The sequence below is a fragment of the Scophthalmus maximus genome, chromosome 3 (assembly GCF_022379125.1).
Source record: "Scophthalmus maximus strain ysfricsl-2021 chromosome 3, ASM2237912v1, whole genome shotgun sequence".
In the NCBI taxonomy this organism is placed as follows: Eukaryota; Metazoa; Chordata; class Actinopteri; order Pleuronectiformes; family Scophthalmidae; genus Scophthalmus; species Scophthalmus maximus.
This window is the reverse complement of record NC_061517.1, coordinates 6,366,459-6,390,369: the sequence shown is the minus strand read 5'-3', so window position 1 is coordinate 6,390,369 and position 23,911 is coordinate 6,366,459. Positions and strand designations below refer to the sequence as shown.

The 23,911-nt window shown below is 44.3% G+C and overlaps 2 protein-coding genes across 4 annotated transcripts in view; one reads left to right on the top strand and one right to left on the bottom strand.

Annotated features, from left to right (window-relative positions):
• Positions 1-44: 44 nt before the first annotated feature.
• On the top strand, positions 45-6,560 carry adrm1 (ADRM1 26S proteasome ubiquitin receptor). Of its 2 annotated transcripts, none has more exons than XM_047330772.1 (10): positions 45-196; positions 1,235-1,476; positions 2,221-2,337; positions 2,924-3,134; positions 3,454-3,532; positions 3,634-3,770; positions 4,429-4,569; positions 4,673-4,830; positions 5,146-5,248; positions 6,015-6,560. In XM_047330772.1, the coding sequence occupies exons 2-10, from the start codon at positions 1,267-1,269 to the stop codon at positions 6,101-6,103; spliced, it is 1,245 nt and encodes a 414-aa protein (XP_047186728.1). In that variant the 5' UTR covers positions 45-196; positions 1,235-1,266; the 3' UTR covers positions 6,104-6,560. The 2 variants fall into 2 exon arrangements, with proteins under 2 accessions (XP_047186728.1, XP_035499719.1); XM_035643826.2 differs by having other exon boundaries at positions 3,451-3,532.
• A 456-nt stretch (positions 6,561-7,016) lies between these two features.
• The window catches only part of lama5 (laminin, alpha 5), a 74,524-nt gene continuing 57,629 nt past the window's right edge, over positions 7,017-23,911 (bottom strand). For both annotated transcript variants that reach the window (XM_047330769.1, XM_035643819.2), the window contains exons 40-80: positions 23,684-23,767; positions 22,860-23,090; positions 22,588-22,701; positions 22,344-22,474; positions 21,694-21,774; positions 21,250-21,464; positions 21,021-21,121; positions 20,338-20,521; positions 20,019-20,159; positions 19,751-19,902; positions 19,550-19,660; positions 19,134-19,245; positions 18,485-18,658; positions 18,057-18,253; positions 17,851-17,967; positions 17,454-17,608; positions 17,144-17,273; positions 16,917-17,019; positions 16,669-16,782; positions 16,375-16,557; positions 16,122-16,264; positions 15,843-16,022; positions 15,512-15,651; positions 14,842-14,998; positions 14,450-14,583; positions 14,051-14,216; positions 13,684-13,818; positions 13,270-13,421; positions 12,528-12,660; positions 11,928-12,071; positions 11,628-11,758; positions 11,368-11,535; positions 10,780-10,912; positions 10,504-10,658; positions 10,133-10,325; positions 9,753-9,890; positions 9,387-9,546; positions 9,169-9,299; positions 8,748-8,841; positions 8,519-8,638; positions 7,017-7,761 (exon numbers count right to left, since the gene is read on the bottom strand). In XM_047330769.1, coding sequence (XP_047186725.1) covers positions 7,613-7,761; positions 8,519-8,638; positions 8,748-8,841; positions 9,169-9,299; positions 9,387-9,546; positions 9,753-9,890; positions 10,133-10,325; positions 10,504-10,658; positions 10,780-10,912; positions 11,368-11,535; positions 11,628-11,758; positions 11,928-12,071; positions 12,528-12,660; positions 13,270-13,421; positions 13,684-13,818; positions 14,051-14,216; positions 14,450-14,583; positions 14,842-14,998; positions 15,512-15,651; positions 15,843-16,022; positions 16,122-16,264; positions 16,375-16,557; positions 16,669-16,782; positions 16,917-17,019; positions 17,144-17,273; positions 17,454-17,608; positions 17,851-17,967; positions 18,057-18,253; positions 18,485-18,658; positions 19,134-19,245; positions 19,550-19,660; positions 19,751-19,902; positions 20,019-20,159; positions 20,338-20,521; positions 21,021-21,121; positions 21,250-21,464; positions 21,694-21,774; positions 22,344-22,474; positions 22,588-22,701; positions 22,860-23,090; positions 23,684-23,767 — 5,886 coding nt within the window. In that variant the 3' untranslated portion in view covers positions 7,017-7,612. The remainder of the gene's footprint in view (positions 7,762-8,518; positions 8,639-8,747; positions 8,842-9,168; positions 9,300-9,386; positions 9,547-9,752; positions 9,891-10,132; positions 10,326-10,503; positions 10,659-10,779; positions 10,913-11,367; positions 11,536-11,627; positions 11,759-11,927; positions 12,072-12,527; positions 12,661-13,269; positions 13,422-13,683; positions 13,819-14,050; positions 14,217-14,449; positions 14,584-14,841; positions 14,999-15,511; positions 15,652-15,842; positions 16,023-16,121; positions 16,265-16,374; positions 16,558-16,668; positions 16,783-16,916; positions 17,020-17,143; positions 17,274-17,453; positions 17,609-17,850; positions 17,968-18,056; positions 18,254-18,484; positions 18,659-19,133; positions 19,246-19,549; positions 19,661-19,750; positions 19,903-20,018; positions 20,160-20,337; positions 20,522-21,020; positions 21,122-21,249; positions 21,465-21,693; positions 21,775-22,343; positions 22,475-22,587; positions 22,702-22,859; positions 23,091-23,683; positions 23,768-23,911) is intronic.

Here is a 23,911-nt window from a genome sequence, read left to right as displayed (position 1 = left end):
GGGGGACGACGAGCTGTCAATCCCAACTCAGTCAGCGGCAGTCGCGCGAAAACCCCTCCCACTCCCCGCGTGCACGCTCCCGCTGACGTCAGGCGCGCTCACGGCCAAACCAAACAGGAAGTCAGTCACGTCACTAGCAAAGCGACGCGAAGAAGAAAAGACTTGTCTTGCCAACTCGGCCAACGCAAAACTTCAGGTATGTGAACGTGTTTGCTTTATAAACTTCTCTTTCACATGCAGCCGCTCAGAGGACACGTGTACACACAGTTGACTGGTTATTTCTGAATTCAAGACAAACGACTTTTATCTTGTTGAAAATTGCAAGTCTTCGGCCTGGTCGGTTTAGCCTAGTCACGGGCTAACGTTAGCATTGACTCGGCCAGAGCTCCCCCACGGCTAACGGGCTATGTGCTACTTTTGTTAGCTTCGCTTTTTTTTTTGGTAAAAACGAGCATCTCAACATGTGTAAAACTTTGGGATGAGGCAGTAGTGTTGCTGTGGCGGTCGTAATTTAGCTATGTTTGTCGGAGTTTAACCGTGCAATGTGTTGGCAAGGCAGGATGTGAACAATAAGACATGTCTTACAGAGATTTATAGTTAATTATTGCGAGTAAATATTGAAATATTAATTTACAAATGTACACAACCAAATTCATAATACATTTAATTTTGGTTTGAGCCCATTGTTAACAATTTTCAGAAACGTAATGATCAGTACACACATCACTGGTCTGTTTTCCCCTTTTTTAATTAAAATTGATTGAAATATGCTCTAACTTGTTGTTGATTGCTTATTGATTCCCTATCTGTTTGTTATTTTAATGTCTGCTGAATAAGTCAGAAATTTAGATTAAATTTGGTTCATTAAGGTGTCATGATTCCTTTTTTAAAAAGTAAGTTGTCTGTTAAGTATTTTATTTTCATCGTCATCGTAGTTGCATGTTTTTTTGTAGGGTTTTATGGTTTTTTGACCTTTTTTCATCAACATAATTGTTATATATTTATGTTTATTTATCTTTGTCCAACTTTTTTGCCTCCAGAAAGCAGAGTCAAACACCTTGCATGCACAAACATACTATGCATGCAAGGTGTACATGTCTTGTTTGCAGTACAATAGTTTCATATGTTTTCTGCTTTTTGTAGTTTTATTACTTTACATCTGTGATAGTCATGACACAGTAAAATGCATGTATTTGTTTTTTAAACCTGACAACTTGTTTTCCCTTATCTCCAGTGTTCAGCTACGGTTCACATAGAGATCTGAAGATGTCGTCAGGTGCTCTCTTTCCAAGCTTGGTGAGCGGCTCCCGGGGAAGCTCCAGCAAGTATCTGGTGGAGTTTCGTGCTGGTAAAATGACCCTGAAGGGGAACGTAGTGACACCAGACAAACGCAAGGGCTCGGTGTACGTCCAGCAGTCCGACGACTCCCTCATTCACTTCTGCTGGAAGGACAGAACGACTGGGAATGTTGATGATGTGAGTGACTTATAACTTCTGTTACTTTCACTAAACTTTTTCCCCCTCAGTGGCCTTCAACCAGTTGTCATTTGAAATTCCTATGGCACTGCAATATTTGGAAACTAATGTTCCAGAACCAGAACAAGAATGTTCTCACAACGAGCCCATTGTCCTTTGTTCTAGCTGAGTAACATTTCAGGGGTTTGAAATGCCAACTGTGGGCCACAGTGTCCCATTTTTATTGTAGTTAATTCTCAATCTCTTTCTTCCCTTGTTTAGTGTTGTCTCTTTCTGTCAACTCTCTAAAAAATACCCAAACAGTAGTTTGTAAAAAAAAAAGTAAAACATTTTTAAGTTCATCGTAGACCAACAAGTCTGGCCTTTTTGAGGTCAATATCGATAAAGCAATTTTTATATAATACAGATAAATCATAAATCTCATTGATGACAAACATTTTTGTAAGGATCCTTTACACTTGTTGTTAAATATTGTTGTTGTAAATATTTATGATCAAAATTTGTTCTGGGTGGGGCACTGTACAGTCGACATGTGAGTACCCTGGTGGGAAAACTATGTCAATAACTATGTATATTTAGAAACACAGAATCCTGATTTAGCCTGCTTTTTTTATTTGGGAGTTAAGGCTCTTGCCTTAATTTTCCTTTTGGTAATTGTTTGATTATTGTTGTGTCAGAGCAGCCTGACCCCTCTCTCTCCCCTTATCTCCCATGGGTGTCTTATGTTGTGCCTTTCCCGTCCAGGACCTGATCATCTTCCCTGATGACTGTGAATTCAAAAGGGTGAGCCAGTGCACCACCGGACGTGTCTACGTGCTGAAGTTTAAAGCCGGATCCAAGAGACTGTTCTTCTGGATGCAGGTGAGAGGGCGATGCTCCTCGTCTTCTTTTTAAAGGGTGCAGAACTGGAGGCTGCCTGTGTGAATGAATGGCATCCGTGTCCATTTGTGTGCAGGCAGCTGGATGTTCAATAGAGGGGAAACTTGGGTGGAAAAATGAAGTGCGAGCCAAGAGAGCAATGAATTGAGAAGAAAAGAGATTATTATACTCACGATGACAGGGTGTGCATGGCTGTAATCAGTGTATTTGTCAGGCAGCCACACATCAAATATTCATTCTCACCAATGGTTTTCTCTTTTATCTGATTTAGTCCAGAGATGAAGATGAGATGGGTATTTTTAGCCTAATAAATCTTTTTCACAGCAGATCGTACGAAAAGCACAGGGTTTTTTTTCACCGTAAAAACGGTAGATGCACATTTTGTCAATCTGCAAAATTTCAATTATGAGTTTGGAATTAAGTACTTTATGATAAAAGCACAAATAAAATAGGTTTTGTTTCGTTTATCTTCTGATGTCAAATCTGCCTTGTGTCACCACATAAAAAGAGAAAAAAAGGACAATTAGTTTTGATTTCAACGGTTTCTTTGTTGTCTCATTTCCATCAGGAGCCAAAGACGGAGAAGGACGAGGAGTTCTGTCGCAAGGTGAATGAATACCTGAACAACCCCCCCATTCCTGGAGCACCAGGCAGCGGAGGCGGCAGCAGCCATGAACTCTCTGCGCTCGGAGGAGAGGGAGGCCTCCAAAATCTGCTTGGAAATATGAGCCACAACCAGCTAATGCAGCTGATTGGACCAACCGGACTGGGCGGACTCGGTGAGCAGCACCACACATGCGCACACACATGCGCACACACATGCGCACGCACACACACACACACACACACACACACACACACACACACACACACACACACACACACACACACACACACACACCAGTACTCAGTAACTCACACTAACATGTTATGCAACGTGTTATTCCCAAAAAGATGTCTTCAAAACTAAGAATTACAATTTCAGTCTGTCCTTTGCTGTAGTTGCTCACTTTACTTCAGCCGCGTGAACTTAAATGCAAATACAATGAAAAACCCAATTTGTACATTTTTTTGATTTGTTTGTGTTTGTCCAAGGAGGCCTGGGAGCTCTTGCAGGACCAGGACTTGCTAACCTGCTGGGTGGAGGAGGACCAGCTACAAGCAGCTCCTCGTCCAGGTGAGACTGAACATCAGCTATTGTCTGCCATATTGCAGGAAGGAAATAAAACAGTGGGTCTCAAATTGTCTTTCCTTATCTGCCCCCCTCCTCCCTCTTAGTTCTCGTAGCCAATCAGCAGCAGCCACTCCTTCATCAGGCGCAGCCCCCAGACTGAGCACCTCTCAGGCCCCCACCACCCCAGTGACTCCCGCTGCCGCAGCTGCGTCACCGACTACTGTGGCTCCCACCACACCAGGTACACAAAGTGCAGCGCTGTGTCATTATGCGCCGTCTGTCAGTCATCCAGATATTGAGAATGGCAGTCTGTTAATAGTTATTCGAATTACCTTTTGATCCTTGAAAGCCACACAGTATCATGAAACAACTTGTTGCCATATGTGTGAAAGAAAATGTGGCAGCTTTACTTTAGATATTGCTGTTATTAATTGAATCTATTGATCAGATTATTTGTTCAGTTCACTGAATAATCATATGGTCATTTTAAAATATCAGAACATTAAAAAAGAAAGAAGACGTAATACAAAGAAAAGCATCAGGTCCTCACAACTGAGCGGCTGGTTATGTGGCAATTCTGCTGAAGGAATGTCTTGAATTATTAATCTGTTATAAATAACGGTTCCAGATTTACGTCCTGTCAATACCAATTTATTACTCAACATATTACTTCAGCTGTAATACAAAACGTGATATTATTTTTTATATTGCGTCATAGAAGATGTATCTGCAGTACTGTGCAAAACTTTCAGGCACTTGAAAATTGAGTATACTTAACGTTATTTATTTTATTTCCTCAAAGTGGAAACTAAGAGTATTTTGTTTTTAATGACTAGTTTACTCACCTTGTATATCTGAAAAACCCCTTACACCTCCATGTTTGCTCTTGTTGTTTGCAGCCGCAGCTCAGACTCCCCTGACCCCAGCCTCTGTTGGGAGCCCTACCTCCCACCAGCCCATCCAGCTCAGTGACCTTCAGAGCATCCTCGCCACCATGAACGTCCCAGCGGCGGCGGCGGCTGCTGCTCAGGGACCAGGAGGTGAGGGAGAAGTCTGTTAGGAGTTGAGACAAAATAGTCGAGAGAAGTTTAGAAAGAGAAGGAGACAGTGTCAACAGAACCTCCGCTCTTCTGTTTTTTTTAGTGGACCTTGCGAGTGTTTGCACCCCAGAGATGATGGCTCCCATCCTGACTAATGCTGAGGTGCAGCAGAGGCTGCTGCCCTTCCTACCCAGCGGTGAGAGTTTACTGCAGAGCACCGAGGAGATCCAGAACACACTCAACTCCCCTCAGTTCCAGCAGGTAGGAAGAAAACTTAAATCGAAACACTGACAATAACAATGACACAGGTGTGAGATGGAGGCTGTAGTTCCATAACGGCCTGATGAAAACCTTGCACCCACACCTATCCAGCTATTGATCCGCTCAGTACCCCTGAATCTAGCTAATCAGGGAACACATGCATATGGATGCAAGTCATTTCTATTAAAGTGTCATGTATTAACAGAAAATACAACGTGGCACACAGTTAAATTAATAGGTTAGATTCATTTTCATCTGTTGACATCCGACAGGGTTGAATAATTCCGAGTTACTGTGTTTCCTCCCCTCCGTCAGTCGATGAGCATGTTCAGCAGCGCCCTGGCCTCCGGGCAGCTTGGCCCCCTCATGAATCAGTTTGGTCTGCCAGCAGAAGCTGTGGACGCCGCCAACAGAGGAGGTGAGACACTCACACACACACTGGCCCTTTGCCATGATTAACTAAACTCAATAAACACATGCTCCTTTTCTGTCATAGAAGATTAAGCAATTGGAATCGGCTTTGAAATGCACTACTGCAGAATAGAGCTGTCACTTTTAATTCCACAATTGAATTACCAAATTAAAGACAGATTAGGGTCTATAATCTGTAATGATTGGATCAATTTCAAGAAATGCAACAGGCTTTATTCCAACACCTCACTATAATATGATGTTTTTATTAAATTGAGTTGTATTGAATTTTATTTGTTTTGCGACAAATCACAACAAACATTATGTTGAGGCGCTACACATTGTAATATTACAGAGAAACATGCAATATCCCACAATGAGCAAACACATGGCGACAGTGGAGAGAAGAAGAAAAAACATTGCACAGGAAGAAACCTCCAACAGAGCCTCATGGTGGGCGGCCATCTGCCTCGGCTCACTGTACAATGGCCAGTTTATGCTGTTTTTTATACCTTACAATACTATGCTGTTTTGAATTAATTAATATACTACGATATTTTTATGACTTGCTATACTATGACATTGTTTTATAACGTTTTTATGAACTACTAAACCATATATTCAAACTTTTGGCAACGCAAGAACAATGGCCAAGGAACCAAGTGTAGACCTTTTATTTCATCTGATTAAATAAAGAAATGTATTTATCTACCTGTTTTTGTCAAAAATTAACTTCTTTGTGTCTTTTTCTTTTGTTATTTTGTCCTTGTCAGATGTGGAGGCGTTTGCCAGAGCCATGCAGGGCAGTAAAGGAGACTCCAAAGAGAAGAAAGAGGACGACGAGGACATGAGTCTGGACTAGAGCGCAGCCTGTTGAGCCACCGCTGGGTCTCGGAACTCCTCTGATTCCTTTACTCCTCCTGTATTTCAGTTTTCTTTTATCTCCCTCTCTTCAACGTTGTCTTATACATTTCTATACCAAAGGCAACTCTGCTCCTCAGGATGAACACCGCAGGATTAGCAGAACTGTTAATGGATAAGTTAGGCCAGTTTTTTCCACCCTGACACCATACAAACTGTTTGACCTAACTGTGATTGTCAACATCTGTTTTGTTCTGCTGATCAGTAGTTTTACTCTGAAAGGAAAGAGGCAGTTTTATAAGATTGGGAAACTATGTTGGGATTAAGCCTTAAATTTGATCTTCATTTTCTTTCTATATTTCTGAAGTCATACCACAGTACAGACTGTCAGAGCCTTAGTGAGGGCCGATGCATTCGGGCTCTTCTTTGATTAACTCATAATAAAATAAACCATATTGCCAAAACAACAACAAACAGACTCGTCTTTCGCAGAAGAGAAACAAAGTGCACTTTGTACGAAAAAAAAATCTTTATTTAGAAATGCATTTACAACACGGGGGGGGGGGGGTGATAGTGAGGGGCGGGGGTGGTAGTTAGGGGCAGAGGCAGCTTATTCTTTCTGTGAGATCTTTTTAAAAGTGGTTATACAACATCAAAGCTTCACACACATTTGGTACATGTTTACATTAATGGCAGAAAAGAGATGAGGAAACGCCGCCTGTAGCTGACTGATGGAACCGTTCATCTTCAGAGAGTTTTGTAATCATCGAAGTTACAGACACTGACTTAAATTTAGGTTTATTTACCTTGAAGAGACTGTGATTGGTGCCTTGTCTCATAAGTCAGATCCATTAGAGCTTTCAGAAACTAAGTGACACAAAACATTTAATACGCTTTAATAAGCTGTGATAAGATCATATCGGAGCCCTTGTTATTGAGACTAAACGACTCCGTCTACGTTGCAGGCGACATTTCCCTTCTCCGCTGCCCGAGGACACTGCTCTTACGTCAGTGTTCACAGTGAACCGACTCAGTAGGTTTTCTTAACATTCTCTGCTGGAGATGCACAATACACGGATGTTTACATCCTGTAATTCAATGCAGTATACTGCAGATTCAGGAAAGTTTGTTTGAGCCAAAGGACAAAAATTATCTGAGCTATAATTTATATTTTATCATTTGTTGTATACAAAAAAGCAATTTCACGCTGTTGACTTTATTTACAATATACTACACATTTTTATAATGGATTTATGATTTTAGAGTTGATATTTGAAATCTTGTCAGTGCATCTCTATGTGCAGACATGTGTCACTGTTGTAGCACCCTGTAGCAAAAAAAAAACATAAACCAATACTATTGCGACAACAAACAGGGAATTATAAAATATATATTTTTCTGAAAATATACAATAAATATTAATATATATTTTAAATTAGCTACAGTAACATGACACCCACCACCATTTATTTGTAGTTGGGAAATGTGAGGATAAGACTGTGTATTGGGTTTACATGTGTGGGCAGCCCTGCGTCCCCACCGCTCCGTGCACCGCAAGCGGTTTGGACAACATGGCCGGTCTGTGGTTGACGGTCGCTTGGCGGATGCAGCCGTGGAAAGCCGGCAGGGCGGCGGGCAGACCGGGAACAGTGATACCATCTGGTGGATGGAGAGAGGAACAATGCGTAACGGAGAAAAGAAAGAAGGAAGAGCCATCAGACAGCCTCCAGCTACTCGAACCAAACACCAGGCAACCAATCACCGTGATTGAGACATATAGTTTGTTGCATTCATATCACAATAAAAAAAGAGTTTCAAAGTTGTAGAATAGATATGAGGATTTGCAACATCTCTCAGCTTAAACCGTCAATGAGAATAGTCGTAGTTGTAGTACGAAAGAAAATAAAGATGTAATTGAGGAAAAATTAAGATCGTAAAAACAAAGGTGCAATGTTTTGGCAAAAAGTCCATATATGAATAAGTAATGATGACAATGTAAAAGAAACTATAGTATAATGTTTTTATGTCTTGACTTGTGAAGACAGTTGAAAAAGGAAAAACAGATTTTTGTGAGAGTTGTGGGTCATCATCACGTCAGCAGTCTGTCAGCTTGTGTTAAAAAAAATGTGTAGGATAAAAGTTTCACTAAAAATGTAATAATTGGTGCTTTAATATCTAATCTTTCTGCATCTGACCATAACCTCTGCAAATGAATTTACATGATATGAGATTTCTTGTGGCCTAATAAATATGACTTTGAAATTCATCAACATTTTCACTTCAGCCATTTAAAGCTCTGACTTTCTCAGTTCCATCTACTCAGGTTCTTAAATATTGAAACTAAGAAATAATAATAGTAATAAGGAGCAAAAAGACAAGTGTGTGTGTGAGTGTGTGTACTTGTACGTGTACTCACCAGGTACCCCTCCAAGGTAAACTGTCTCCTTGGCCCCTGCAGAGCGGCTCTGTTTGGGGCCGACGCTGTGCTCGCTGCCGGCATCCACATGGAGCTGCAGGACGTTGTTCTTCTTCACCACTGGGGAGACGCACAGACGACACAAGAGGCGTCACAACAGGCCAGAGGAGCGGTGACACAGTAACACAAGTGACAAGTTCAGACGATAGCTACAGAGACGTCGACCCACCTGTGATCGTGTGCCAGCGTCCGTTACATAGAGGTTCTTCAGGAGTGAAGGAGGCAGAGAATTCACCTTTGCCACTGTTTACCGAGACGGTCACCTGCACACACGCACGCACACAGGCACACAGGCACACACACGCACACAGGCACGCACACACGCACGCACGCACGCACGCACACAGGCACACACACACGCACGCACGCACGCACACACGCACGCACGCATGCACGCACACAGGCACGCACACACGCACACACGCACATGCACACACACACACACACACACACACACACACACACAGAGCGAGGTCTCCACGTTAATGGTTCAACTTTTGTGCTTTTCTTTTCACTCTGTTTCTTTCCGGGTTGAATCAAAACCATTGTGTCTATGACTCTTTTTAAAACCCTGGCGAGTTTGTTCTCACCTCTCCCTGACTGAGGACCAAACTCAGGTGTTGGTCAGGTGACGTGCCGGCATGCAGCAGCAGCCCAGAGTCCGAGACGGGTCGAACCTCTAGCTGGATCTCAAGATCCCGACCCAGGACCAAGGACTCGTCTGCAGGGGAAGGAGAGAGAGGTCCTTTCAGTCAGATCACTCAAACGGGGAGAAGGTTACGGGGAAAAAGTAGAGAGACATAACTACCTATTGCGATGTGTCCTCCCTGTCCAGAGAAGTAGGCTCCGGGCTGCAGAGGGTTGAGGAAGCAGGGCACCGTCCCCTGGCTGTGCGCGGGGCTTCCTGCGGGGACCTCGTTCAGCGTCAGGTCCTTGACACAGCCGGTGAAACCACCAGAGCCCGGGACCTAAAGTTTACAACAACAACACAGTTATCAGTGTCTCACATTCAGATTTTCTTTTTTGGAATAAAGTTATTTCATTTAGAGGAAGGGTCTGCTTTTTCATGAGCTAACCCCTATCCAGACCTTAGACTTATTTGATGGGTAAAATATTATTATTATTGATCAGTTAATTGACAGGAAACAGAGTGTGTGCAGTGTGGATGTTTCACCGTCAGTGTGGGCGGGGCTCCTCCGACATACAGCGGCCCGCTGAGGCGAGTCCTGTCTCCTCCAGGAATCCTCTTTGACTGAGCGCCGATACCGTCCACTATCAGACTGATCTTCTCTCCCTCGCGTTTTATAAACACCTGCAGAGACATCAGGACAGAGGCAGAGCAGGTTAGAAGACGTGTGTGTGTGTGTGTGTGTGTGTGTTTACACACTTTTGTGCGATTAATGCACACGTCATTATATGTTTTTGCGCCGCTGTTTTGTTTTTGTCAAATACATTCAAACCTTTTATTGAAACAAGACTAAAAGTCCAAAAGGATTAAGACGCATCGCCCCTGAGCATCATAGTCATGTGACCCGATCTGGAGCGCCATCTCACCGTGTGCCACTGATCGTCGCTGTACTTCTTGCGGCTGCGCAGGCTGACCTTTCTCTTCCCCCCGTCCAACAAAAGCAGCAGGTGGCCGCCCGACACGCTGAGGGACATGGCGGCTCCGCCACGCTGCCCCCCAGCCGCATGGAGCACCAAACCGTCGGAGGAGTTGATCCTCACCGACATGGAGATGTGAGGCCTGCAGACAGAGACAGAGAGAGAGAGAGAGAGAGAGAGGGGGGCGATTAAATATTGACTATATATTTTATTAAGCGTTGTTCAGAGCACCGAAGCGGAATTATTCAACTTCCTGACCACTTGGGCTCAGAAGGGCTTCACAAGCAGCTGGAAACGAAAACGAGTGCGTTGACACTCACGTGGAGCTGAGTGAGCTGGGCAGAGCGTCGTATCTCTGGTAGCTGTGTGAGGAGCCGCTGAAGTGCGTCGCTCCGGCCTCTTGGTCTGACGGCTCCGCCTGACACGAGTCCCTGGTGTTACGACTGCGAGACCCCGATGGCTTCTTGTGCTTACCCTGAAGTTAACAAGAGCGGACGTACTTTTATCGCAGGTGATTGAGTGATATCAGCAGCGGTTTTTGTGTGTGTGCACACCTTGAATTTGCAGCGTGTGTGTGTGTGTTTGTGTGTGTGCACCTTGGGTTTGTTGCTCTGTTTGGGCTGCGCGGCGACAATCTGCTGAGGTTTCGAGGCAGCGGGGCAACTCAGGGGGACGTTGACGTTCTCGTTGACTTTCAGCAGATTCAAAACCGACTGGGGACTCGTTTCCCTGGAGACGAGAAGCATACACACGTTTTAAAGTTCAGTTCATCAGCAGATAGTGATATATCATCATCTACAGCAGACATAACCTCTCACTATAGCACAGTATCACATGTTCAAACTCATTGAATTCATAACTTTCAGCAGGTATTTTTTTGAAATCCTATTCTGTTCTGCAAAAAGTCATAACGACACCCTGTTAAAGACTTAACCTGACAACAGTAGCTAATATTAATAACAATAACAATATTAATCTTGAGCTGGATGTAAACCATCTTGACTTTTGATTTATCTCTTCAAATTTAACAGCTGCATAATAAAAAATTCTGTCTCTTTCGGAGGATAAAACTTGAGTTCAAATTTAGCCAATACAGCAAAGAGGATTCGTCTGTGTTTGATGACATATATTATATATTGAAGTTTGTGACTGAATTGAGTTGTTCCCCCTGCCCTCTCTCTCACCTCTTGATGAAAACATTGCTGATGCATCCGGTGAGGTTGGCGTTGGTTTGGTCGGGCATTCCTCCCAGGAAGGTGCTGCCCCCAGAGGTCGGCCCCCCGCGCACCCTGTTGTTCAGACGGATGCCCTCCTTGGCTTTCTCCAGCATGTCGTCCATGTACAGACGCATCCTGGAGGGGTGAGCAGTGCGACAGTTAAGGTACAGCTTGATCATGCAAGTTTGAAAAGCGCGTGCTGTTTTTTTTCCACACAAACTCCGTACCCGTTGGTGTTACTGTAGATGGCGACGTAGTGGCTGTTGGCATCATTGTACGTCTTCTGCGTCCTGATCTCACTGTTGCCGGCCCTCACCACCACGTGGCCCTCATGCAAAAACACTTGACACACTCCTTCCTGTACACATTCGAAGGCCACAGGTAAGGAGTGTGTGTAATACACAACATGTGATATGATGGTACAGGACAGAGGGAAAGGAAGACAGCTGCTGATTAGTCTAATGCAGCAAATTGGGGGAAAAAAAGAAAGAAGTATCAAAGGAACAGAAAATGTAAGTTTGCCTGACCTTGTCTTGATGGTAGAACATGAGGCCTTCCTTCTTTTCAGTTCTGAAGCTGAAGCTGGCGTAGAAGTTGTCCCTTAGGCTGGGCACGTTGGTCAGAGCCAAATCCAGGTAGCTCTGACCGGAGAAATGAGCCTCGCGAGCCACCTGCGTGAACACACTCAACAGGTCAAAACATACTGAAGCGCAGAAGCACTGCTGAGGGTAAAAAGAGCCTAGTGATAACAGGGACACAGACAATTGCTGTATGCTTGCACATAAAATATCTTTAAGCAGAACAAATAAGCGTTTATGTTGTAAGTTTGAAGCTTTAAAGATTACAAAAAGGTATGCCACAGGTATTAGTACCTCTTGTGTTTTCAGGCAATTAAACCATATTCAGTCAGCAAAGATTAATTTCTATACAGATGATACAGTTATCTATACTATGCAGTCACCCTGACTAAATCAAGCCATCTCCAAACTGCTTTTCACACACTTCAGTTATAATTTTACAGACTAAAACTAAGCTGGAAGGCAAAAAATAATAATAATTCTGACTTGGGACGATTTTGCTTTTGTTCCTTCTCATACACGCTTGTAAGATGAACCATGTTTTCTCACCAGCAGGTCGCTGTCACAGCCAAAACTGACTCCGGAGCTCTTCGTCCTCTTCAGGTCGACGTGAGAGTTCTGGGCCTTCACGTTCCTGAAACAGCCCTTCAGAGAGCCCTGCTTGGGAAACAGAGACTTCAACCTGAAAAGAGAACAAACGGATTGAAAAAACCTATCAGAGAGCTCTTTAGACCAAATACAGTGAGTCCCAAAAATATTTATACATTAAAAGCAGTTTTTGAATGTGCTTGTTTTTGGGCAGAAGACCTTCACAACAATTATCTATTATTATCATGTTGTTGGCTTCTAAATTTATTACACTAAAGGTTGGAGTAAACTGTTCCTACTTCAATAGTTACCAAGTAAGGTTATCATTCATATGCAGTGCAAGTCCAATATTCCCTCTTCTTTTTAGCTCTTGTTTGGTCCCTATCAACACCACCAGCCAGACCCTTCCTTCTGTCTGTGCCACTAAATTAAACCAAAGAGCTAAAAGAGACAAGAAAGTGCTGTACAGCTGCAGATTTGGTGATAATTCACTGTAGATTCATCAACGTGATCAACACCTATCGCATCGCACAGTCATTTGATCCATCGTTGACAAAAAAAAATACGTATAAATTGATAAAGTATTAAGGAATAATAAACCTTTGAAACAACAAATTTGAAGATTTTGAAAATTGGGAGTGATTATTTTCGAGGGGGAAGTGGGGTGATAGGGTGATAAGAGAAGTGTGCGTGTCCCTCTTACTTCTCGGGCATCTTGTCTTGCGGCACTCCTCCCAGGTAATAGTAGCCGCCGAATGGAGGGATGGTCTCGGTGAACTGGTGGGTGTAAAGGCTGACGCGGTTGTTCCTCACCACAATGCGGTTCGGGCTTTGACGCAGGATGATAATCTCCAGCTGCACATTTAAAGAGCAAAATCCTACACATCAAAACCAACTAAAAAAACTATTCCTTTTCTCCATCCAGTTAAACAGGCAGCGTGTGGAGCATAATGTTGTGGATAAACTTGGGTGAAATAGCAGGAGGTGACTGAAAACATGTTTTAAGAAATATTTCATTTCCCAAAACAGATTCTGATACATTTTTTTAGGAAAGGATGATATACATCGTTTCTAACGTGATTTTATTTGAGTGGTGATTGATGTGAGGCAGACTTACAGTTTTGGGGTCGGCGTCGCTGACCCTCAGGAAATCAGATTCAGGCTCTTTAGGCTCGAGTTCCACCAGATTATCACTTAAATCGTAGAAAACCTTCAGTTTGCCGTTGAGCACCGCCAGACACAGGAACTGATTCTGATGGAGGACAGAGACACGGAGACAAGACTGAGAAAACACTTCCAGCTAAGAATCATAATATCTATGAAGGACCTAAAAGAAGGTCATGATTCCAGGATCGATGAATGAATAAATCAAGAATGAAAAATGAAATCGGTGCTGGATAAACTTTATATTATTACAGAATCAATAGTTGTTGGAATGAACTCCGTGAATGACTTCAGAGTGAACGAGTGAGGGAAGTGCGTACCCCGTTCCGCAGCAGGAGCAGTATCCCTCTCTGTGAGAGCAGTTTGACTTCCTGCTCAAAGCGCTGCATGCGAGTCGATTCGTCGCTGAGGGTGATCTCGGAGTAGCCGGTGCCGTCGAAGTACGCTGCGTCATTCACCCAGGCCTGAGTCAGCACCGGCTTGGGCCTGAAAACAGACGGAAAGGCTTAGTTCAGGAGGGTGAAAGTCAAAGTGAATGAGTTCAGTCAGAAGACAGAAAAAAACAATTGTTCACCTACTGAGATAAGGAAAACAGACACCAGGAAAGACCGTAGAATTCAGTTTTTCATACTTCATTTGAGGCAAAAAAAAGCAAGCCAAGGGGCAACATAACTTTAACTAAAGTAATGAAGCGACGAGTAAACACCGTGTGCACCGACCTTCCACAAGGCTTGTCCTCGGTGGTGTTGAGATTGAAGGTTCTTTCAAAGTTGTACAGACTAAGCACCTCCTCGTTCAGCGTGTCCAGCTCGATGCAGCCTTTAAAGTTTGGCAGAGCCAGCTGGGAGGGGGGCTGAAAAATATGATATAATAATAAATAAATAAAAATTAAAGAACTTGAGAGATGGACACATGAAAGATTTCATGATTTAAAAATAGATCAACACAGTCCTAGATCATTCTCTATGAAACTCCATTCAATGAAATGTTGTGTCATGTATTGTCAGAAGTACAGTTATTGCAGTAGATTACACCTGCTGTTATGTAAATAGATGAATCAATTCTATAACTTGGTGGGTATAACCACAACCCAATTCCTCCACGTGCTCACCTTGAAGGTGCTCGGGTATCCTCCCACGTAGAACACGGTGTCGTTGGTCAAAAGGTTGAGCAGCCCCTGGTCTCCTCCAGCCTCTACATGGGCTTTGGTGACTCTCTGGTCCCCCTCAGTCTCTGAGGACATGGACATTTGACCGTACTGGAGTGTCCTGCGTTCAGCCAGACAGAAAAGTACATATGTTTAAATTGTGGGATTAACAAATACATACGAGCAGAAAGAAAGACACATAAACGCAAGCACACAAGGGTTTGACAAAACTTTGAAACCTGATACTGACAGGTGATATGATTTGCAGATAGTATAATAAATATTATTATTGAATTACATCCCCCCCACATTAATGTGTTTCTGGAACAGCATTTACAGTTATGTTGACACATTAAAGAAGCCAAATACATTGTTTTTAACAACAATAACATAACACATTAACACAGAGTGGCGACCTTTGTTGAAAATAAAATATTATCACATACAGTGATGAAGAGTTGATTAACATTAGAAAACCAGGATATTTGCTGTTGTAACGCAACTCACATTCAATATCCAGGGATGAGACAATTTCACATTTTCAAATAATTTCAATATGTGAAAATCCCCTCGAGAAACAAAAGAAGGATATAATGAAGCAAAGTCGCCATTTCATAGAAACCGTGTCTCTCACCTCTCCAGCACTACGCTGTTGAAATATCCATTGGCCTTGACGTCTTCAGGCATCTGCACCTCAGCGGTCTCTCCTCCAACGTTGAAGTACCAACGCAGCCGCTTCCCCTCCAACGCCATCCCCAAGAACTCCTTACTGGACTACAAACACCACAAACGCATTAATGGACTAAAGTCCATGCAGCTTTGCCCCTACAAATCCCTGTACAGGAAGCTCCTTACTGGATGTAAGTCACTTTGAAAAAGTGTGTAGCAGTTGAACGTACAATAATGGTCAGTGTGACCCTGGGAACTTAATACATGGGCCTCTGTGTCGCCGTGGTGATGCTTACATCTTTGTTGCCGAGGTAGAAGACAAACTGTTGGGTGCCGTCGCCCTGCCGCCTCGCCCGCGCCGCTTCCGGCAGAGTGATGTACAACTTCAGGGAGGTGTAGGCAGCCATGTCGGCCAGGTTAGCTGGAGTACGAACCTGGACACCGGACCCCCCGTTAAACTTCACCGGCACGCTCACCTGGATGGGAGGAGGAGGAGGAGAAAATGTAGAAACAAAAACACGAGAAGCTGCTGGAACATTTTAAATTTTTTCTTCTTCTCTGACTCTACTGTGTACCTTGCTGGCGGCGTTGCGCGCCTGCTGTATGAGCTGTCGGATGCGGTTGATGTTCTCAGAGATGTTCGGCATCTGGATGGAGTTATTCTGCAGTCGATCCAACTTCGTTAGAAGCGTGGGAATCGTGGTGCCCAGCTCGTGCACTTCAGAGAGAGAGACGGAGCAAAACGAGTCACTCGCAGTCCACATTTATGTTAAAGAAAAAATATTACATACATGTATATATATATATATATCTCAAAACAGCTCCTACCAGTCTTGTTGGCCTCCATCAGCGCCTTGTTGATGTCGTCGTTGGTGGCGTTGGCGTCACCGTAGGTCTGCTCCCATTGGTCCAGCTGCTCTCTGATGGGGCGCAGGGCATCGTTGACTTGGGTGGCCGTGGTGTTCGCCAGGTCGGCCGCCTGCTTCGCCGCGTCGATCTCCTGACTCACATCTGTTCATCGCAGAGAAAGCAGGATCAGAATACAACACGTAAAAAAACGACGTAATCAAATTATGTTATTTCAATATTGCATTGGATTAACTGTGTGTTGAATGTGCGTACTTGTGGTGGAGTTGAGGTTGTTCTGAATTTTCTCCAGGTCCTTCATCACTTGAACCTGTTTGTTCTTGGCATCGTCCAGTCGCTTCTGAGCCTCCTCTAGCTGAGGCTTCAGCTCTGTGCAGCAGAAACACAAATAGAAACATCTCAACTGCTAAAACACCCAAACTGTTTAATAATTAAGAATGATATCACATCCTTTATGCAGTCACTTAAATGAAGACAACGGTGTGACACAATGTGATGGTTACCGTTATTGAGTTCATCATCTAACTTTTCGACTTCGTCCTTCAGCTCCACACTGTGGTTCCTCAGAGAATCGGCGATCTGACCGAGGTCCTGGTTCTTTACGTTCTGGACACACGCAAACCGACATCACAGACAAATAATCCAGAGATGTTCTGTTGTTCGAGTTGTCTTGGTGAGTGCACGCATGCGAGCTCAAACAGGTGTGAGGAATGAATGTGTGCCCCCGTACCTCCACAGTGGCGTTGGCAGCCTTGTCGGCCATGTTGGCGGCCTCCTCCGCCTCCTTGATGCTGTTGATAATCTTGTGGTAGGCTTGTGTCACATCAACAATTCCGTCCCTCTTAGTTTCTGCAACCAAACTGAAGACAACAACTTGTATTGTTAATTATATTCTTAAATCTCCCCCTGCACTAATTTATGGTTATTTACCCTCTGACGTTTGCAACCACAGAATTCCGCAGTGACACTTTCCTGCCTTGTCACAGATCGGCAAAAAACTCAACATACAGCGTTCGCTGAGAAGCTAAAGAGTCTCTCACTTGGTCAGGTTCATGGCCAAAGCGTCCAGCAGCTCGGCGTGCTTCTCAGCCTCCTCCACCAGCGGGATCTTCGATTCGGCCCCGGCGAAGTCCTGCACCTTCTTCGCCAACGGTGTCCGGGCGCCGTCCAGCTGTGCCGCCAAGCGCTCGTACTCCTGAGAAATAACACGTTTACAGTGTTGAACGGGGGGGGGGGGGGGATGGGATTTTTCTTTTCTTGATTATACATGTATGAAACACTGAGGTCCACTGTCTCGGGTGATCCGATAACAAGTCCACATCTCTGAGTGAAGTCTTAATAATTTATCCGAACGCAGGATGTGGTGCAGGCCGGTGTCACAAAGCCCTGAGACGCCGGTGGACTTCCATGCACACGTGTGTTTTTGTTCATTCTAACCTCTTTCGAGTCGTGCAGCGTGGACAGCACATCGTTGACCTGGGCCACAGCGTCCTCGGCCATGCTCAACTGGTCGTTCACCTCCTTCTGCTCGGACAGCAGGTCTTCGATCCTCCTCTGAGCGGGAGACACAACGCCAGAGTCACCCATTTTGTCCACGGTCTCCTAGCCTCTCTGGACTGTCCGTGACCATCTCTCGGACTCACCTTGTTGTCCTCCAGATTCTTCTCGTTGACATTGTTGATTTCCGCGGCTCTGGCCGTGTTGTTCACGGCCTCGTTCAGGGCGTCTCGCAGGTCCATCATCTCCGAGTGGAAGCGCGCCAGGCGGTCTCTGATGGCCTTGGCCAAGTCCTTGTTTTGTCCATGGCGACCGGCCAGCGCCTTGTTCACGTGATCCAACACTGTCAGAGGAAGGAGCGAGACGCGGGGAGACATTTTGAGACGCGATCACACCTACAGATTGTGTTCATTTATTCTTTCTTTTTTTAATCGTCGTGGAAAATCTGAGTTGCTGTTATTTAACCCCCCTTAATTCTGCCATTAAAATGCAACATATGTACTGATAAATAAGACACGTGTGAGTGTGCAGGAGGACTCAGGACGTGTGTTTCTCTCTGCGTGAATAAACTTACATTTCTCAGCCTCCGTCTTCTCTTTATCGGCCAGTTTCTTCTGTCCCACACAGCTCCTGTACCTCATCTCCCTCAGCATGGCCTGCACCTCCCTCATCTTCCTCTCCCTCTCCTCGTAGTCATGCTCCGCCCCTGTGTCGTTCAGCGACGACCTGTTCGCCGTCAGCAGAATGTCTGCGCGGGGGTGAAAGCATCGCATGTTATTAATTCAATCAGCTGGCCCGCAGTTTGTCTGGAATAAGACAGCGACACGGTCCTGGTTTTTAAACTCAACAAAAGAGATAAATGCGTTACACGACTTTTAATAATTTAGTCTATTTTCTGTACATTAGAATGTTTCCTGTTAAATTTGAATCTTTTTCAGATTTAAAAGTCACTGTCATGTTTTGTGAGTTTCTTTACATCTGATCTGTACTTGATTTATGTATTTTATTTTAATATTATGTTACTTTTTACTAGAGACATCGAGGCAAAACATACTTAAAAACCCTCTTCCCACATTTAAATGTAGAAATGTCGTGTTGCGACCATGATGTTAGCTTCTGTGATGCAGCAAATAATGAACTAACTAACTAAGTTGAATTCATATTTAGTTTTATGCTGTACTGTTAGAGCTATTTAACTAATTTCTGAAGTTTTTTTTAACTACCATTTATATCCATGGTCAGGTTTTGGATGAACATGAGCAGATCCTGCGCCCTCTGGTGTGTGTCAGTGGTACTGTTCTGCAGACCATCCACCCTGTCGCTCATCACCACTGCCTAAAAACAAGGAAGCACAACTGTAAGTTCTCAATAAACAAAGGAAACCAGCAACAAACATTTAGATTTAATAGTGGTGAATCATGTTACTCATTCCTTATAGAACAATCGATAAATAGATCGTTAGAGTAGGATAGATACAAAAACAATAGAAACCTTTCTTCCTCACTAAGCATCAACACTGAGACAAAATATAGCTTAGAGTGAAATGCGACCGTTAAGGTTAGTGTTTATTTGAAGTTTGTGAGTGTGTGTGTGTGTGTGTGTGTGTGTGAGTGACTGTTGGTATCATCCGTGACTGCACCTTGTCCTGCAGTTCACCAATGTCATCATTGATATTCACGATCTCAGCATCCAGCATGTCGGCCCGACTCCTGCTCTCATCCAGGGTACTGTTGTAGTTCTCAATGTCCCGCTGGAATCATGGGAGAATGAGTTTCAATTAAATTCTGCTAATATGGGTTAGGGTGTGTGTGTGTGTGTGTGTGTGTGTGTGAGGGCTCACGGCGAGGTTCTCCACAGTCTTGTTGAGGACTTGCAGCTGAGCCCAGGCCATGGAGCTGGCGTTCAGATTGCCGAGCTGAGCGGCCACGGAGCTGAAGTTGCTGTTCATCTGGTCCAGATCCTCCAACAGCACGATGACGCAGCTGTCGCACGCTGCAGACGGAACAAACATGACAACTCTCATTCTCATTTCCTACACACGGATTCTTTATGAAAAACATCATTGTGTTGTCCACGGAAGCGGCGTGCGTGTGTGTGGTTTCACTCACGTTCACAGTGCATGCCATGGTGCTCCTCTACGATCACATTGTGTTTTTGTGTGCAGACGTCACACTGTTTTCCGGTCATCCCGTCGGGACAGCGGCACTCTCCTGTCCGCGGGTCACAGCGACCGCCCTTACAGTGGCACTCTAAAGGGGAGGGAGACAATTTAAAAAAGACAAGCATTAAATCAACGATAAAAACCATGAGATTATTATATGATTAAAAGAAAAAAAAAGGGGCTGAATATATATGCACCAATGAGATATAACCCATTATACATGACGTTCAGTGGGTGAAATGACTATGTGTCATGCATTCACTCACTCTTGCATCCGTCCGGTCCGTAGTCCCAGAATCCGGGGGCGCACTGTGTGCACTTTGGTCCATTGACGCCGGGCTGACAGGCACACTGACCGTTCTGAGCGTCACACGGCTGGACGAGAGCGGCCGACGCCTCACAGTCGCAGTGGCGACAGCCGGAGCACGAGTCGAAGCCAAATGAGCCATCCTGAGAAAATGGAAATTCAAAATAAACAGAACAGGTTCAAGAGAAGGCAGAGGGTGAAGCTGAGAAGACCCAGTCCTGGTAAATGAGAAATGAGAAATTTAAAGTTTCTACAACGTGGTTTTATTTACATACTGGAACATGGTGGCTGCAACATTTTTGTTTTGGCACTGATTTTAAGTCAAACCCCATTTGTTGACAGCTGGTGTCATATCATGATGTTGTATCTCTGAAATATCTCTGAATTACTATACTAGCAACACTTGTGCGCACTTGGAAAATTTTGTACATAAATCCTTTTTTTATTTTGTAAAATAAATGATAAAGATAAATAAATAAATATGTTTTCCTTTTAAATGATTTATGGCTCTATAACAGTCATACAGCAAAAAAATATTTTTTTTTATCCTCTCATTGTAATAAAATAAAAACCAGCTTCTTATTATAAGAAGTAAATATGAATATTCACAACATAAAGACTGTGATGAAAAAGAGCTCTCACCTCGCAGCGGTCACAGCGCGGTCCTGTGACTCCTGACTTACAGCGACACTGTCCAGTGTGAGGGTCACATGACTCGGTGCCACATGGGGAACAGTTGCATTCTGGGTAACAAAAACAAAACGCACACAGCTTTTTTTCATTTGCTTTCAAACCTTTTAAGAAGGTCACCCATCACACTGTAACGGATTTTCTAAACTGGGCCAAGCAGGTCAGAGCTGAACGAACTCACTGGTGCAGTTTTTGGCAGCGACGGCGTCGCCGTGGTAACCGGGAGCGCAGATGTCGCAGTGAGGCCCGGCCGTGTTGTGCATGCAGCTCAGACACTCTCCGGTCAGCGGGTGACAGTCGGTGAACAGCATGTTGGGGTCGGTGTTGTCGTGGCAGTGGCACGGCTGGCACCTGCTGCCAAGCACCATGGGGTTGCCATAGAAACCGGGAGCGCACCTGTGTACGACAGGACATGCAGCTGCAGCAGATGTTTTTTTTTTGGACAATCGAATCTCCCTTATCTATCTCAATGTTTGTAAAAATGTAAACATTTGAGGTGTGAGCTTACTTATGCATCTGTAGCAAAGATACAATTACCGTTCCCAAGGATTTTTTCATTGACATTACAGGTTTTGCAGGAAAATCCAGACCGTTATTGTTCAGAACATAGACATACTGTGTTTACCTTTCACAGTGTGGTCCAGCATAACCGGGCATACACAGACACTGCATCCTTTCGTTTTTCTGCAAACAACCCTCTGCAAAGCTACAGACACAGAGAGAGAAGCAATGAATCACTGTATGAATGACAGCAAGTAAAGAGGTTGACGGATTGTTAACAAGATTAAGAAACATAAACTTTAAATAAAGAAGGACGACGCGTCTCCACTCGTCATTTGGAGAAAGAGTCTGCGCATCAGTGATGGTGGAGTGGAGCCGAGGCATCGAGGTCCCGCCCGTACAAATGCTCAACCAATCACCAGTCAGTCTCAGCTATCAATCACGACGTTTCATCCCCTTTTATACAGCATCAGATAACTAATTAAAACCAAACACATCAGAAACATGATCACTTGAACATACATCAGTGTGATAAGAACTTGCCAAAAATGACAGAAACCCTCTTGGTAAAAAATGATTTGACTTTTTAGTTTGGTCCATGTCCCATCCACTAACATGGAGGAGGCGGGGTTTGTGATCTGTATAATGCAGCCAGCCGCCAGGGGGCGATCCAGATGTTTTGGCTTCACTTTTGGGAGCTGTCTTGTCGTCCATCTTTATTTACAGTCGATGGTAAGAATGAAGAAGAAAAAAAGATGAGTAAAATGAACTGACTTGTTGGATGGGACCCTCAGAGGGCAGGGACAACTGGAGCACGACACTGCCTGTCCGTCAACACTGTTGTTGCCAAGGAAACCACCCTGACACTGCTCACAGTGGTCGCCCGCTGTGTTGTGCCGGCAGTTCTGATGGACAGAAAGAAAGAAAAAAACAGACAGAGACAATTACTCATCCATTATAAACAAACAAAAGAAAAATCTACAGGTGAAACAAACCAAGGACTATATAGGATTATTACCGAACAGATTCCAGATCCGTCCAGACACTGGTCCGAGTGTCCGTTACAGTTGCAGGGAACACATTTCCCCAGGAACAGGCCAATCGTGTCTCTGTAGTAACCAGGAGCACATTTCTACAGAGAGAAGAGAGGGAAGACACAGAGGGATGCGACTGTCATTTCCATTACGGATTTTAAATCTTTTAATAGTGACGATTAAATAAAAATGTTCCCAACACACAACGGCAAAAAGCGAAGCGACTGCCCCCAACGATCGATCAGGGCCCGCTCACCTGACACGAGTCTCCCAGATAGTTGGCGGGACACATGCAGATCTCCACGTTGTTGGCATGGCGACCGGCGGGGAGGCTCGCAGCGCCCTCCAGCACGGCGCCGCGGAGCGACACCGAGTGGGCCGACTGGGAGTGGATGGCCCGGACCTGCAGGGACTCGAGACCGACCAGCACCATCATCAGTTCCTCCCGGGACACAGAGTTACCGGTCTGGGCGTGACGGAAACTTCCCTGTGAGGAGGAGGAGGAGGAAGAGGAAGAGGAAGAGGAGGAGCAATAGGATCATCTTCAGCTCTTCTCTGCAGTTTGGTTTAGACTTTTCTATTTCACTATAATATTGAGGTGTTAGAAGAAGAGATTTTAAGGTCGTTAGTGTGTCGAACATAAATTCCAATTCTTCTTTTAAATCAGAGGATTATGACGACCAAACTTAAATGATAAACACGTAAGAGAAAGACTATAAAAATGGATGGTTTCAGTACAACGCACAAGGTGAGACAAAGGGGAGTTTCAGTTGTCTTTTAAAAGCTTCAACAGAGCTGCAGTTATCATTATTATTGTCATAATTATTGCAGCGTCTCATTTTAGGCGTCTATATTTCTCATGTCTGTACTGTCTGATGTCACACATGAGCAGCTCTAGATGGGGGTGGAAATGGGTGAGGTTGAAAGCAAGATTTATTTGACCTGAGATCGACAAACCTCAACAAAAGCCTTGGATAAAAAGCGTGGGGGGAATCCGACATGTTGGCACAGTGCCAGCCCGCGTGAGTTAAAGACAGTGTCTCACATAAATCTCCCGACTGTATGTAAAGGTGACTCTACCTCAACCATGTGAACTATTCCCAGGTGAGGCTCCTCGGGTGAGGAGTACTCTCTCTCCATGAACACCAGGGTCATCTGGTTCCCCTGCAGGTAGGAGGAGCAAACAGACGACGCACGCAGTTATGTATAACAGCGTGAATGGGTATGACCCGTTTCATACTGTATCATATGAAAAAAAAAATGAGAAAAAAAATCTCTGTGTGTTCTTGCATCAGTCATATCTCTGAA

Excerpts from the sequence above, each read along its gene's own strand:
- adrm1 (XM_035643826.2), top strand. The coding sequence starts at position 1,267 with ATGTCGTCAGGTGCTCTCTTTCCAAGCTTGGTGAGCGGCTCCCGGGGA. Across the intron at positions 2,338-2,923 it reads GACTGTTCTTCTGGATGCAG|GAGCCAAAGACGGAGAAGGA; the intron begins GTGAGAGGGCGA and ends CATTTCCATCAG. Across the intron at positions 3,533-3,633 it reads ACAAGCAGCTCCTCGTCCAG|TTCTCGTAGCCAATCAGCAG; the intron begins GTGAGACTGAAC and ends CCTCCCTCTTAG.